The sequence below is a fragment of the Mauremys reevesii genome, linkage group 16, assembly GCF_016161935.1.
Source record: "Mauremys reevesii isolate NIE-2019 linkage group 16, ASM1616193v1, whole genome shotgun sequence".
NCBI lineage: Eukaryota > Metazoa > Chordata > Testudines > Geoemydidae > Mauremys > Mauremys reevesii.
In genome coordinates this window covers 27123450-27139178 of record NC_052638.1, presented here as the reverse complement: position 1 = coordinate 27139178, position 15729 = coordinate 27123450, and the positions used below count along the sequence as shown (strand labels likewise).

The following is a 15729-nucleotide window of genomic DNA, read 5'->3' as shown; positions in this document are numbered from 1 at the left end:
TGTTGTTTTTTTTTTTGTGTTTGTAAATGATATTGGAAGTGAAGAAGAAAAAAATGTGACTATTATGGCAGGTAATAGTAAGAATATCAAAACAAAGCTTGTGCATCAGCGAATACTTCCACTGAAATGCTACCTTGGCTAGAAATGAGCAGACATAGAGTCTCTAAAACAAAGTAGACTCTGATTTGTTTTGTTTTTGTGGGCAATTCCATACCTATAGTTCCCAAGGTACCAACGATAACGCTCACTGCAGAAATCACTGTAGGCTTTCCTTCCATCCTTCCAACCTCTTGCATGCATTCTCCTTCCATGGTACACAAGCAAATAGTCACTGGGTTCAAAAGGAAAGACAAAGAATTCAGGATTAACTCCCATGAGGGAGATCAGAGATGAATAGGGACAATCCCCTGAGTTGAAAGAGCATTCTTGTCAGAACTCACACTGGAGGGGAGGATGATGAACTCCACATGGACAGATCTTATGCCTGCCTGGACCAATCAGTTCCCATGTGGGCACGTTCTCTTAACATGTTCCCACCCTCTTCCCTCCCCACCCCTTATTTTGTTTCAGTCTGTACTAACAATAGCTGGATATGACATACCTGCCTATACTGCCTCCTCCACCAAGTCTTGTACTGATTCTTGTTGTAAAGTATAGTAAAAATGTAAGGCAGAGTGTGACGTTATCTGATTAGAGTATGACAATGCAAATAATTGTTGCTACCACTGTTATATAATTGCAAGGAATCTTATACAAAGTGTGACGCATGGCCAGAAAGGGTTAAGCAGCTTGCAGGCTGATTGACCCAGATTCAACCTTTAGGGACATATTAGTAGATAATGTTTGTGTTTTTGTGTGTTTGCATATATATTGTTATCAGTGTAATCGAGCAGTCCCTGTCTATGCTGTATTCTGTTAATTCAGAGATCAAAAGGAAATATTAACATTTAAATTAATGTAAACATAGGATATCACTGTATTCATCTCTCTTTGAAATGTATAGCAAATCACCTGCGAATGGTGAAAACAAGCAATTGCCTTATGTTAATCTGTGTTGCTAATTACCGGTGATGCTTAGGAAATAGGTTTACTTCAAAGTCTCCATGATTGCCTACTGTTCTCCTAAGGACTCCGACCTGTCTAGAGAAGGCCTGGAACTGTATAAAACCCCTTTGAATCCTGATCCTTTTTATTTCAGATCTACTTGATGCTTCATGCAGGGGAAGCTTAAGTCATAAGGCTGAGATCTCCAGTCCTAACTGGATTACCCTGAATATGGACATTGAACCTATGGACTAAATCTGAAAGAACCCTTTACAACTACAAAGCCCACCATCTCCATTATGAATCTGATCTCAGAACTGTCCTCATGTCTGTAGGTATACTGATTTTTTAACCAATACACTCTCTCTTTTCTTTTTTCATAAATTTTAGTTTAGTTAATAAGAATCGTCTGTAAGCATGTATTTGGGTAAGGTCTGGAATATTCATTAGCCTAGGAGGTAATGTGTCTGATCCTTTGGGATTGGTAGACCTCTTTTATATGATGAATAAGATTTTCAGTAATCCTCATCATATTTGACTTGGGTGTCTGAGTGAAGGCCTGATGCTGGATTGCTTTTAGGGAACTGTGTTGGCTTCCTGGTAACCAGTAAGGTATTATAGAAGCTGTTTTGTGTTGGTTTGGTAAATCTAAGTGTTGGAATATCCACCAGCTTTGGGGATTGCCTGCCCCATTCTTTGCAGTTCACCCTAATTGAATGACCTCAGAGTCAGTGCTGCTCCCCTGGGATCCTGGTCACACAAGATTACAAGGTTGGGAAAGGAAGAGGATCCTGAGTTTGCAGCTGAACTCAGCTCTGCCTTATTTGTAACAAAATAAACCCTCCTTCTTGACAATCCAAGAATGGGAATCAGAGAAAATTATCTAAAACTATGAAAGAAAAGGATAAGCAGGCACAGGCAAAGACCTGGTATTCATATGGGTAAAACTCAAACAGATGGGAAATCAGGTCATCTTCAGACTAGGATTCAGAGTTTATTTTGCCCAGATTAGTTCGCCCATCCCCATTCTCAACCAAATTTTTTTGATGAGCCACCTCTCCTATCAGAGGTGTAAACAACCCTAAACCATTTCTCTGCCCTTGCCTAGCTATTTGGCAAAAATAAAAATCATCTTCTGTATATTTTTAGCCCTAGCTAGCAATGTGACAGGGAGAGAAATTGCAAAGAAATCATTAGCAAAATTATTTTAAAATAGTAACGTCTTCAGTAATAACAACTTTCCAACCCTACTTAACACAGTTAGCTGTATAAACTAACATTTTAAAAGCAAGAGCTTGGCTTGTATTCAACTCTGTATGTACCAACAAAGCCTCAATTCTGAGATATCAGTCTTAACCCTTTCATGAGAAAATCATTTGCATTAATAGAACCCAGTGAACAACTTACAACAAATAATTTATAAGGTGAATTTAGTTCTTTCCCCTGTTCATAGATTGTCTGCAAACAGACCTGTGATTTTATACATTTATTTGAGATTCAAATCGTTTGACAAAAGCTTTGTGTGACCAAATCTCTGTGAAATTCTTAGGCACCCATCCTGCAAAGATTTATGCATGTGCTTAACTTACACACGAGTAGTCCTTTTGAGTTCAGTAAGGCTAATCATGTATTTAAAGTGGAGCATTTGTCTACCTAAACTTACAGATGCACTAGTCAGTTTCACTAAAGACCCAGTCCCAAGACCATTGAAGTCAAAGGGAATCTTTCTATTGACTTCAATAAGACTTGGATCATGGGACATTCAATTAAATTAAAAGGTGGCAAATTTAAAACTGATAAAAGGGAAGACTTTTTCACACAGTACATAGCGTGTAGATCTCATGGCCACAAGAAGTCACTGAGGCTAGGAACTTAGCAAGATTCAAAAAGGGACTTGTCATGTAATGGATAACAAGAATATCCAAAGATATAACAGTTAATGCTCACAAAAATTTTGGAAAGGATATTAAATCTCATACATCAGGGTTTAAATCAATGTCTATTAGATTAGATTGGTAGATTAATGGGAGATGTCAAATTTCCCAGGTCTGCCTATTGTGGGTTCTTAGACCTTCCTCTGAAGCATCAGACACTGGCCTTTATAGCTACGTCTACAAAGGGATAAAAAACCCACTGCTGGCCCAGGTCAGCTGACTTGGGCTCATGGGGCTCAGGCTCCAGGGATGAAAAAGTCTCTGTGGAGACGTTCGTGCTCAGGCTGGAGCCTAAGCTCTGGGACCTGCATGGGTGGAGGGTCCCAGAGCTTGTGCTTCAGCCTGAGCCCGAATGTCTACACAGAAATTTTAGCCCTGCATCCGGAGCCCTGCAAGCCCAAATTAGTTGACCCAGGCCAGCCATGGCCATGCTGCGGGTCTTTTATCCCTGTGTAAACGTAGCCTACCAGAGACAATGGAGTAGATAGACTTCAGTCTGACCTGGTATGGCAGTGACTCCGTTCATAACGTCCATGCCCTTAGTATTCAACGGAGCAATAGCTCAGTATCCTGCAATGCTCTTATGAGGGTGAAAGAGTCTTTTAGAGAACTCTTCTCTCCTGTCTTCCCAGCGCTATAGGTATGCTAGGATTTGGCCATTGAATTCACAGAATTCTCTTATTTGAAAGTAAGTGCCTGTGTTAATGAATGGTGTTACTGCTACAGTTCATTATATGTATTTACTTTCTTATTGCAGTCTTTAAAAAGGAGCTATGGAACAGTAGTCTGATTACAGACAACTGGGGTGCAGCAGAATAGTGATGCATCGATATTAAATATTTCCATTTATCTTTTCAGTGTGTTCGCACTTAGGATGTTCCACTTAATGATCCTTAAAATAGCCCCTCTAAATGGTTCTCTTTCAAATACAAGTGCAATGCATGCAGATGAATCTGTGTAACAATTTTAAATACAAAAATCAAAACATTACAGACTACTGAACCCACGCACATCTACTGCAATGGGCTCCCAAAAATGTAAGTGCCTGCTGACCTTATAAAATGTAACTGAGGCTTTTGAAACATCTTATGAATTCAGACAAAACAAACTACAGTACATTAACTATTTAGAAATCTCAATATACTGTGGCATCGTGTAGTTGATTCTGATCTTGCAACTGAATCTGTTCCATGTGCTCACAGCATCCAGTTACAGAATGCGTGACTTAATATAAAACTGAAACTATAAGAATAGCATTTGAAACATAAACTAGTACCCCGTGATTCCCAAACTGTGCTGAATAGGAATATGTCTGAGGTCTTGTTGTATTTTAGTTATGCTATAGGTTGTTGGTGTATATTGTGTGTTCCTATGTTTTGCAGCAGTGCCCAGACTGAAGAAATAAGAATGCACTCCCTTGAAGTGCAGACTGTCTGCTAAAAGAGGAAATGTCTCATTAAAATATAGTTTTCCCAACGATGTCCCTGATTCTGGAGTGAGCTCCAGGCAGGGAACCCCTGTGCAGAACCCCACTGACATTAACAGGTGTTCAGTGCAGGATCAGATTAAGTCAGTAAATGTTTTGCAGTTATTTTGGTGTCGTTTGTTCATTGCTCACACAAGCCTGTTCTAACCCTTTAGGTTTGTCCCAGCACTTAGATGCCTGCACATTTATGTAACAGTGGTGAGCCAGAGGAGCACCCTGAGTGGTGAGCCTGGCAGGGCTGTGAACAAATCAAGCATCCCACTTTGCCTCAGAGAGGTTGTATTCAGCACTGCCACATCATGTAGCTGTGTGAACCAGACCAGGGTTTTCTCCAGGCCAGATGCATAGCCAAGGATGTGCTTTATCCTATTAAGGCTCATCAACACATGGTACAGCAACCTGGTCTGATACTCCTGACCTATGCAGTGAGAGGAAACATGCCCATGAATGCACACCTAATGTGGGTGAACCCCATCCTGCTAGTCCTTGGAATTTCAAACTGTTGTAAGCCTGGATTGCTCATATGCATGCTCATAATCAACATACTCTCCTAGATTACATCATTTCTTAGCAGTGTTTTACTCACAGTAGCAACTTCAGCAACATTGTCTGAAAGTGTTAGACACTTTCGAGGATGGTCTTTGCACTGAGGAACTCACAGTCTTAAGGACAGACAGGTTAGGGGAAGGGAACACTAACAGTCAGATTATAAACTAGTCAACTCGATAAGCATTGGGACAAGAGGATCTTTAACAGGCACTTAAGCGTGGACAGTGGAGGAGCCATTCTGGTAGAGTTCTTGGTAGAGTTTCACACTCACTGCATCCAAGTTGCAAGGTTGCGCAGAGTCAAGTTTGAATGCACTAGTTATGTGTTTTCTGTGCTTGTACAGGTAAGTACTGCAGAAAGATTTCCCTTTCTTAGCCTCCTAATTTAAAAACATGCTCAATGCTAAGCTAGACAGTATTAGTCTATCCATATGTGCCCCTAACCTATCCAGCTGTCTCTGAATTTGAGCCCTTTATTATCTATTTAGTTGAGTGAGTGTCATCAGTAAAAGTGGCCATAAGGTCAATTGGTCATTCCTGTCAGACACTTAGATGAGTGAGCAGTACTGACCATCTGCCCATGGTGACATTCTGGGGTCAAGGGGAAGGAGATGGTTCAATTCTGTTTCTTCTGTACAGGGCTCAAACAAGCAAAATTGTAAGAACTGACACTAAACATGAGGACGATGTTCAAAATCTCCTCCAAATGCCAGATGGAGTCATTGCCCCTGGGGTAGCCTTCTGTTCTCCACAACAGAGTAAAGTGACAGGTTTCAGAGCAGTGAAGCTCATTCCACCAGCCCTTTCAAATTTCTCATGACCCTTTGCATAGCTCCTTGATTAGGAGCTGATTCTAAGCCCAACTCTCCAGCTCCTCCTCTTATCAGTCCCAATATAAGAGCAAAGCAGGCAGCTTCCTTCTCCCCTGGGAGAAGTTATCCCTCTCAGCTGTACTGCAGCAGCAGGGCTTTGCTTCCCTCCATAGGTGAGTACAGGCCTGGGAGAACTCTCAAGCCCTGTTTGTAAATGGGTCTGTAGCTGCTTTCAGACAATGACCATAGCAGAACATCAGCAGCAGCAATGTCCCTGGTCTGCTAAAGGTGCAAGAGCAGCTCTTTAAATAGCAAATACAGCTGTCCAAATCCTGTTTTGTAAAGATAAAGATGCCCAGAGGCAAAGCTCAGTATAAAATATAAGGTACAAGGCCCTTTCTCAAACATACTGCTCATATAAGCTGCTCAGAATTACACTGGCACAGACCCAAAAGATGACACCTGTGATGATACTCCTGTTCTGAGCTGCTTTCACTTTTTAATGTTATAATTTTCTCTACAGCACTTAGAGCCTTAGCTACTAGCAGACTGTGCTGTGTTATGGCATGTGCCTTCTTTTGAACCTGGAGTAGATTATTTGCTGTGTTCAATCCTGTGTGTTCTGCTCATTATCCTCTAAGTAAATTCCACAAAGTTTATCAAATAAGATTTACTATTTATGTAGACTCATGTTTAACAGCTCATGTTTCTTCCCTGTTTTGTGATCTCATTTCTTATTCATGTGCCTAGGATCTCTCCTGCCACTGAAGTCAGACTCACTGGTCTGTCTTCCCTGACTCTTTAGACCCTTATTCTTCCTCCAGTCTCCATACTTCCCCCTCTCTGTCTCTAAATAGCAACCATTAGACGAAATCTCTGTTTATGGATCAGCAGCCACCCCAGCCATCTCTCACATGTGGTGCTTTTCCATCCAATTACCATAGCTTCATCTGGGTCTGTAGTAGGAAAATTACTGTGGATATTTACTTGGGAGAGGAGCAGTACATGCACTGTTAACAGGTACACTGTTGGTAGTTAAAATATGTTAATACAGTCCTTGAACAGGGCACCTTAATTATGTAACTCTTTGGGGCTCTAGCATCGGTGTTTATCCTTGAGGAAAGATTTCATTTTCTTTACATGACATAACTAACACAAGAGGTTCCACCAGACAATAGTTTGGTCTAGGTTCTTGGTAATAAGACACAAATAAGGTAGAGAATAAAATAATTGACTGCATATCTTCTGTTGAAGTTACAAATGTTTTCACAAATACAAAGGCAACAGCTCAGATGCAAAACAGAAACATAGATTTTTCGGTTCTTGGTCCAAGGCAAAACTATCATTCATGCATTCATGTACACACTGTCAGAGAAACAAACCTGCTCTTCCCAAAATGTGTTCTGGCACTCAGGACAGTTTGAAGGAAGGCAGCAAAAATAGTGTCAGTGGGAATGCACAGAACAGCCTCGGCATTAGGCCACTAGAAGCTCAATGCTACATGGTTTAATTCTCTGGAAAATTCATTTTTATTTTTGCTGAGGCATGTTCCTAACCTGGACACTTTGAGTAACAAGCATGAAATCTTTCTCTGTTATACTTAACAATTTGCACTGGCTGGAGAATTTTGAAATAATCTACAAGTCCTGCACATATAGAATAGCTTGCTGTGAATATTTCACCTTTTAGAATTATAGAATATCAGGGTTGGAAGTAACCTGAGGAGGTCATCTAGTCCAACCCCCATCATCCCAGCCAGGGCTTTGTCAAGCCTGACCTTAAAAACCTCTTACCTCAGACTTGTGGATTTTAAGGCCAGAATGGACCATTCTGATTATCCAATCTAAACCCCTTGTCATGAGTCTCCCTTATCGGCCAAATCATGGACTTGCTTCTCTCCAGGAGGTATGGGGAGAAGGTGGCTGACTGGAGATACTCTGAGGACTTTCATCAGTGCAATGCAGACACATGTACCATCCCACAGTGAACATGCTATATTGTGCTTACACCTGCTACAAAAAGGAACCGCATCTGCTGTCACACAGTGTGGCAGAACCCTGGCCATGCTGCTAGCCTTGCTGGCCATGCTGCTTGGTGTAGTCACTTGCCCCACACAGCCTGAATATTAGGTCTACATTGTCTGGCTCCTGGACTGATGTGCTAGCTGGAGAGGCTCCCTGTGCCCGCTCCACTTCCTAGGGTATTGGCAAAGGGGAGCTGTAATTATTTAGCCCTTTATTTGGAAGTGACCAAGACAGGTCCAAAGAGTATCCTTGGATTTTCCTGTCTTTCTTTCTTTCTTTCTTTCTTTCTTTCTTTCTTTCTTTCTTTCTTTCTTTCTTTCTTTCTTTCTTTGTCTTCTCTTTGCCAGTCTGTCTCTTAGTGATCCTTCTTCCTTTCAGAGGGTTGCCATGGGGGCACTGTATCTCTAGCTGAGATGAGGAGCAATCACCCACCCCAAGATGTTCTGCTGCTGCTATTGTCTCTTAGCGGGCATGTCACCTTTACAGCCAGCATATCTGAGCAACCTTGTCAAATCAGGGACTTTCCTGAGGTTGCACTTGACCCTGTGTCTCCCCCTGTGCCAGATCTCTCTGCTGTTACCAACTCTTTGTGCTGCCTGACGTGAGGCAAGACTTTTTTTTACAAGCGGATGTCTGTACTGATAGCTTTAAAATTGAAGCTCCAGCGTGGTGTACAGCACATGGGGTGCTGTATATAATGAGAATGGCTTAAATAATAGAACACCAGTGTGATTATAAAAAAAACACCCTCCAGATTAAAACCCAGAAAACAAACTGAGTGAGTGCTATGTGAGATGACATTCCACTGCAGGTGCTACATTACAGGTGCCACATGGAAAGAGGGGAAAAGAGAGAGGCCGGTAGAGACCATAATTTACAAAGGAAGATCTTTATAACGCCTTACCTTACTAATGTGGAGAAAAGAGTAGATCAGGGGTTCTCAAACTTCATTGCACTGCGACACCCTTCTGACAACAAAAATTACTACATGACCCCAGGAGAGGGGACCGACGCCTGAGCCGAAGCCCGAGCCCCACTGCTCCGGGCAGGGAGGCCAAAGCCCAAGAGCTTCAACAACAGCAGGGGGCCTGTAATCTGAGCCCCACCGCCTTGGGCTTCAGCCCCAAGCAATGGGGCTCGGGCTTCAGCTCTGGCCCCAGCAAGTCTAAGCCAGCCCTGGCGACCCCATTAAAATGGGGTTGTGACCCACAGTTTGAGAACCGCTGGAGTAGATCAATGGACTGCGTTATAAGAACCCTCTCAGCATGACATGCGTTCTTATTACCTGGTAGTTGAATGTGTTGGGCTTTAGATGGAGTCCCACTGTCTTTCAGGATAATGGTAACAAGGTGCACTTTGGGTTCCAGCCAACTGATTCCCATGGTGAGATAAGCATGTGTGTCTGCGGAGTAACAGAGAACATGCAAAATGAAACAGAAGGACAAGTATCAGAGCTGGGGGTGAGAAGGGAAGGAGAGAGAGAAAAACAACACAAACCAGCTGTGGCTTGCATTCATTCCCTCTCTTCTAACCTTACAATGAAAATGTTCAGGTTTCAGAGTAGCAGCCGTGTTAGTCTGTATCTGCAAAAAGAACAAGAGTACTTGTGGCACCTTAGAGACTAACACATTTATTTGAGCATAAGTTTTCGTGAGCTACAGCCCACTTCATCGGATGCATGCAGTGGAAAATACAGTAGAAAGATATATATATACACACAGAGAGAACATGAAACAATGGGTGTTACCATACACACTATAAGGAGAGTGATCCGTTAAGATGAGCTATTACCAGCAGGAGAGAAAAAAACTTTTTGTAGTGGTAATCAATATTACAACAAAAAAACTTCAAAAGCAGACTCCAACAAGAGACTGCTGAATTGGAATTAATTTGCAGAATGGACACCATTAAATTAGGCTTAAATAAAGACTGGGAGTGGATGGGTCATTACACAAAGTAAAATTATTTCCCCATGTTTATTCCCCCCCACACACACACACAAACACTGTTCCTCACAACTTCTTGTCAACTGCTGCAAATGGACCATTTTCATTACCACTGCAAAAAGTTTTTTTTCTCTCCTGCTGGTAATAGCTCACCTTAACTGATCAATCTCATTAGAGTGTGTATGGTAACACCCATTGTTTCATGTTCTCTGTGTATATATATTTTTTCCTACTGTATTTTCCACTGCATGCATCCGATGAAGGGCGCTGTAGCCCACGAAAACTTATGCCCAAATAAATTTGTTAGTCTCTAAGGTGCCACAAGTACTCCTGTTCTCTTTGAAAATATTCAGTATACTTTCCAGTGGCTGCCAGAGCCACCACTTACAGAGCAGTCTCCAGTGTGATTGTAATCACAAGGCATCAGCACCACTAGTGCTCTTGCTGATTGAGGGCCTAGTCCCACAAGGTGCTGTATGTTCTAAACCAGTGGTTCCCAAACTTGTTCCGCCGCTTGTGCAGGGAAAGCCCCTGGCGGGCCGGGCTGGTTTGTTTACCTGCCGCGTCTGCAGGTTTGGCCGATCGCGGCTCCCAGTGGCCGCGGTTCACTGCTCCAGGCCAATGGGGGCTGTGGGAAGTGGCGCGGGCCGAGGGATGTACTGGCCGCCGCTTCCAGCAGCTCCCATTGGCCTGGAGCAGCGATCCGTGGCCACTGTGAGCCGCGATCGGCTGAACCTGCGGACAGGGCAGGTAAACAAACCGTCCCGTCCCGCCAGGGGCTTTCCCTGCACAAACGGCAGAACAAGTTTGGGAACCACTGTTCTAAAGGCAGGAAGCACTCTGCACCTTGTGGCACTAGGCTCTATGAGAGCCAAACACAAAAATCTTTGTTACAAAAGGTTGCCAAGTGACATCAATGCATGGCCGATCACATCATTTATGAAGCCTAAACAATCAAAAGGAAGGAAATGGAGTTAAGGACACCATACAATTTACACTGCCCATGTAACAATATCCTGGCTGAGATACTGGGCTGCACCTCTAACACATGCAGCACAGAGCTCACAGCCCAGGGGGAGGGAGGCTATGGTGCCTTAGCATTTGCCTGATCTTGGGCTGCTGAGGCTGAGGAGGCCCCAGTGTACCTTAGGAAGCTCTGGGGCTAAGTTATGGCAACCTCCCTGCGCCACCATATGGTCTGTAGCACTGCCTGGAATCTCTGCAGTACTATGTTCTGCCCTGCTTCTAACGTACCCCTCCCAGGCCAGTCCCTGCTCTTGTCCAGGGCTTGCAAAGGGGTGCTTGGGAGACAGCCTGACAGCTGTCTTCCACAGACCCGGCGCCAGGAGAATTTTCCCCCAGTTGGAGCCAGGATTTGTAGGCCTCCTTTTTGCTGCTCTGGCAATTTTACCTGGCATAAAGGGACCAGAGGAGGGGTGATGATTTCACCCATTATTTTGATCAGAAATGAGTGTTATGTCACAACACAGCAACCTTAACTCTGACCCAAAATAACCCCCATTCCATCAGTAACCTCAGAATACACAAAGGAGAGTGGAAATACGCACGCGCGCGCGCACACACACACACACAGGACACACACTGATCAATATCAACTGCAAGGATGAATACATAATGTTTCCATAACGATATACACTTTCCTATTAAACTATATTTACAACATTATTCTCAAGAAGCAGCAATAATAAGGACTTGCTAAAAAATCTCATTGTCCATTGACAAATACATTAAGTAATATTTCCTATTAACAATAGCCCTTAAGAGAAAATACTTTGATTTTGGTATCTGACTAACACAAATGTTATATTAAAATCCCTACGGACCCATCTCTCTCTCTATCTTAGAGTTTTATACAGCTGGTATTTGTGCATCTTCCATGTAAACACCTCATAGATCTATTTGCCAGATGTGAGAACTTCCTTTGACTTTTGAAAACTAACCAGAGGTTGAATTAGTTCAGAGGCTGATCACAAAACCTTTCTCTGTTGCTATAATTCCTTTCTCCGTAAGCTTCATCACTGAATGATAATCGCATCTGGCTTTCAAATATTGACAGTTTCTTAAACATTTTACTACTCCTGCCTTTGAAAACTGCCACTTGTGTGAACCAAAGTTTAAAATGTTTGCAATTGTCTGTGTAATGTTATCGAATGCGGTAGTCAGATGCACACAAACACACAGGAGACAATTTCCAAAAGTTTCAACAGGGAGCCATTTTAAAGTCTTTTGATCCCCAAGTGCCTACTCAGTTTAATCAGCATTTTCAGAAAATCTTCTAGTTGCTATTGAGACTTAACTGGAAGAGCTGGAAAATGTGAGACTATTACTCTTCTTTAAAAGTTACAAGGAGATCAAAATCAGCCTTATAATGGGACTGTATTTTCAATCTCAACTAGGAAAAAAAAAACCCTACTGGTTCTCCCTAATAAAACAACCCTTATGTGCTGACCTGGAGTGCTTGCCCCCTAACCCCCACCCCAAAAATACTGCCCTCCATCACTTGAGTGGAATGGAGAACTGTTCGCAGTCAGCTATGGAAAAATCCTAGTGCTGTCTAGGCTAAAACCAGTCAATTGAAGGAGCATGATCAAGTGCTGATCCTGCTCCTACTTGAAGCCAATGACAAAAACTCCCATTGGCATTATGAAGGGCAGGAATTGGGTCAGTAACTCCCATTGAAATCAAAGGGAGCAGGATTGTACCCTCAAACCACCCATAACAAACAATATTTGATCATTTGGCTTAATTAAAACTCCTCTCCTTCAAATACCTCTGAGCTTTCTGGGGGTGTTTAACCATGTGGAACGTTTGAAAGTGTAGTAAAAAGCTGTAAGTGTAAGACTCAAAAAAGAACAAAAAGCAAATTTTGAAATCAGAATAACCTTTTAGTGACCTGTAATGGAAAAACCATTTGCCAGCTGTCCTTCCCACTTCCCACAAACATTCTCCTAGGCCTTCATGTTCAACATGGAATTCTCAGCCCAAACAATTTTCCTAAGACAAAGGTAGAGGGGGACTAAAACAGGGCTTTCTATCACTTCTCTGTAATGAAGCCTATAGTTACCATTCACAATCACACACCATTGATCAGGTTGATCCTCCAGTTTCTCCGAAGCATGGGGCTATTGGCAAGAGCAAAAATCAATGGGACACTGTTTTCTGCCCCATCGAGATCAAATGCACTGATAATGATAGATTGCTTTTCCCTCTGAGGTGTGCAGAGATGGGATTTGGAGTAGTCTCCTACTAGGAATGGAGAGTTGTCATTGACATCCAAGATGTGGATTGCTATATCAGCAGTGACCATCATTGATGGGCTACCTGCAAGAAAACCACAAAGTGAAGCAGATAAAATTGCAGTGAAATTACTTCTGAGCTAGAATTACTGCTGTTTATAATGTTTCCGTGCTCTTCTGGAAATCTGGAACCAGATCTTCAAAAGTGTTCAGTATCCAACTGGCACCCAGCATTCTGAGCTATTTTGAAAATCTGGCCCTGATGCTGAGCCCTTTTGAAAGCTTTGGCCATAAAACTTGAGAAAGTGGGAAGGTTTGTGTAATTCCATGAAACCAGACAATCATATAAAGGAAATGAGGTTCACAGAAAGCCTTAATAGAATACAGTTCTGAATCAAATACTGTAATGCGATCATGATCTAACATCTTAGGTAATATAACAGCTAGTATCTTGCAAGCTTCCTCACATTTTCAGCCTGGTCATACAGCATGAATCATTTGGTCTTGAGAACCTTCAAGTAACTTGTAAGGAGGAGTATGAAAGCACATCTCCTTATCTAACTTTGTCAGAAATTCTAACCCTTTCTCCCCATAGGAAGTCAGTGTAGACCAGGGGTCAGCAACCTTTCAGAAGTGGTGTGCCGAGTCTTCATTTATTCACTCTAATTTAAGGTTTTGCGTGCCAATAATACATGTTAACGTTTTTAGAAGGTCTCATTCTACAAGTCTATAATATATAATTGAACTATTGTTGTATGTAAAGTAAATAAGGTTTTTAAAATGTTTAAGAAGCTTCATTTAAAATTAAATTAAAATGCAGAGCCCCCCAGACCGGTGGCCAGGACCCGGGCAGCGTGAGTGCCGCTGAAAATCAGCTCACATGCCACCTTCGGCACCTCTGCCATAGGTTGCCTACCCCTGGTGTAGACTTTCCAGTGCCAAATTTTCAGGTGTTCTCAACCATTTACACCTATTGATTGCTAGAATACAAGTGAAATGCACACAATTACAGCATCCAGTCTGCAAGACCAAATTCTCATTTGTGCACACACATATATGCGTGCATTTTTGTGTCTGCACATTTAAATAGCAACGGCTGAAAATATAGTCCCAGCTTTCTTATTAGTGCATTGGTAAAATTAAAACCAATCATCTTTATTTTTTTAAACTCAGTACTTGGGTCTGAATGCAGTCTTTCATGTGATGTATGATATAGATATCACTTGTAGGAGAGAGGTATAACAACACCTCTTTATGCTGCTTTGATACAGCAACACTCAAAGGAATATCTATAATTTTAAGCTCTTCATAAAAGGGATGTTCCTAGACTAGAGAATCTAAAGAAGGATGACAAAGATGTTCAACGGATGAGAATTTAAGTCTCAACCCATGTGAGGAGGGTGCTCTTAGGTGAACTGACTGATATTTCTTAGAAGTTGCAATAAAACAATATGTATTGGCAAATACTTTCCAAATCTCAGGCCTAATCAGCATAGTCATGAAATCCCTGTCAGAGTTAACGGACAAAGATACACATCAAAGCTGTCCATGTACTCTGCCCCAACCAAATGAGCAAAAGCCAGAATGATTTGTATTGTGTGGCAAGTCCTGTGAGCCTCAAGTTGAGTCACTAGCACCTTTACCAATATAAATTTGATAAAGTGGCGGTAGGAACAAAAGATCCTTTACTAAGTAGTAGCAGCCAGGATCTGTGTTAGAACTGTGGAGGTGATTCCACTGGTGCCCTGTTAGTACTCAGAACACTATGTGTATGGTTACAGATAGTTCTATGAATGGACCTTCCCTCAGTAACCAGGGAACACTAAGACATCAGGGTACGATCCTGGGATGTGCCAAGTTCCTTCCATAAGGTGCTGAGCTGCCTCAACTCCTACTGTCTTCAGTGCCTTGCAGGATTGGGTCTTTTGAGTGCTTGTGGCTATTTATATTTTGGAATGAATCATCCTATTTGTTTCTCACTGCTATCGTCTGTAAAGAAATCATCTGATCAGTCATTTCCTTGACCTTGCCCCTTTAAATACATTCAGTGATTTACCATTCAGTGGTGGTGGTGCCTTTAGGCAATTTGAATGCCAAGCCTTTCATCCACTACACACTGCAGCCAGATGACTATAACTTCATACGACATAGAAAATTTTTATATAATTACAATACTTGCATTCACATATGATTCTTTCATTGACAATGACAATAGTAAATTCTCTGTCTGGTGTCAGACACAGGTGTGAATCAGACAGGCTGAAAGAGGAATGTTCTTGCCTGAATTAGTTTTTGGTTTTTTTTAAGTAAATTTGTTTGTGACATCATTGAAGTGTGAATCATTGCTGAGAAACAGTGTTTATAGGAATAAATGGTTGATATGCTTTACTTAACAGCTTTGGTCTTTCAAAAACAACCTCGTCATTTTCCATCCATACAATCAAACCATGCACCTGTGTTCACTGATTGCAGTGGTGGTAGAGTTAGAAAAATTAAAATCAAATTATGCTGTTTGTGATGCTGAATGTGAATTGAATATCACTCAGCAAACTCTCTTGTTAAATACAACTGAACGAGTTTAAGTCTGGACATTTCAATAAGGCCATCCATATACAATTCTTAGTGTGGAGGGGTATGGAAGACAGACTGTTAATCAAAGCCATTCACCACAGAAAAAG

General features: G+C 41.9%; 2 protein-coding genes across 5 annotated transcripts in view; one reads left to right on the top strand and one right to left on the bottom strand.

Annotated features, from left to right (window-relative positions):
• Positions 1 to 15729, bottom strand: part of CDH16 (cadherin 16) — a 56601-nt gene that overhangs the window by 1527 nt on the left and 39345 nt on the right. For both annotated transcript variants that reach the window (XM_039503929.1, XM_039503930.1), the window contains 3 exons: positions 12897 to 13136; positions 9134 to 9250; positions 215 to 331 (listed from right to left, as the gene is read on the bottom strand). In XM_039503929.1, the coding sequence (XP_039359863.1) occupies positions 215 to 331; positions 9134 to 9250; positions 12897 to 13136 (474 nt within the window). The remainder of the gene's footprint in view (positions 1 to 214; positions 332 to 9133; positions 9251 to 12896; positions 13137 to 15729) is intronic.
• Positions 1 to 15729, top strand: part of PDP2 (pyruvate dehyrogenase phosphatase catalytic subunit 2) — a 125585-nt gene that overhangs the window by 92046 nt on the left and 17810 nt on the right. For all 3 annotated transcript variants that reach the window (XR_005589131.1, XR_005589130.1, XR_005589133.1), the window contains one exon: positions 1199 to 1375. The gene's annotated coding sequence lies outside the window, so the exon portion shown is untranslated. The remainder of the gene's footprint in view (positions 1 to 1198; positions 1376 to 15729) is intronic.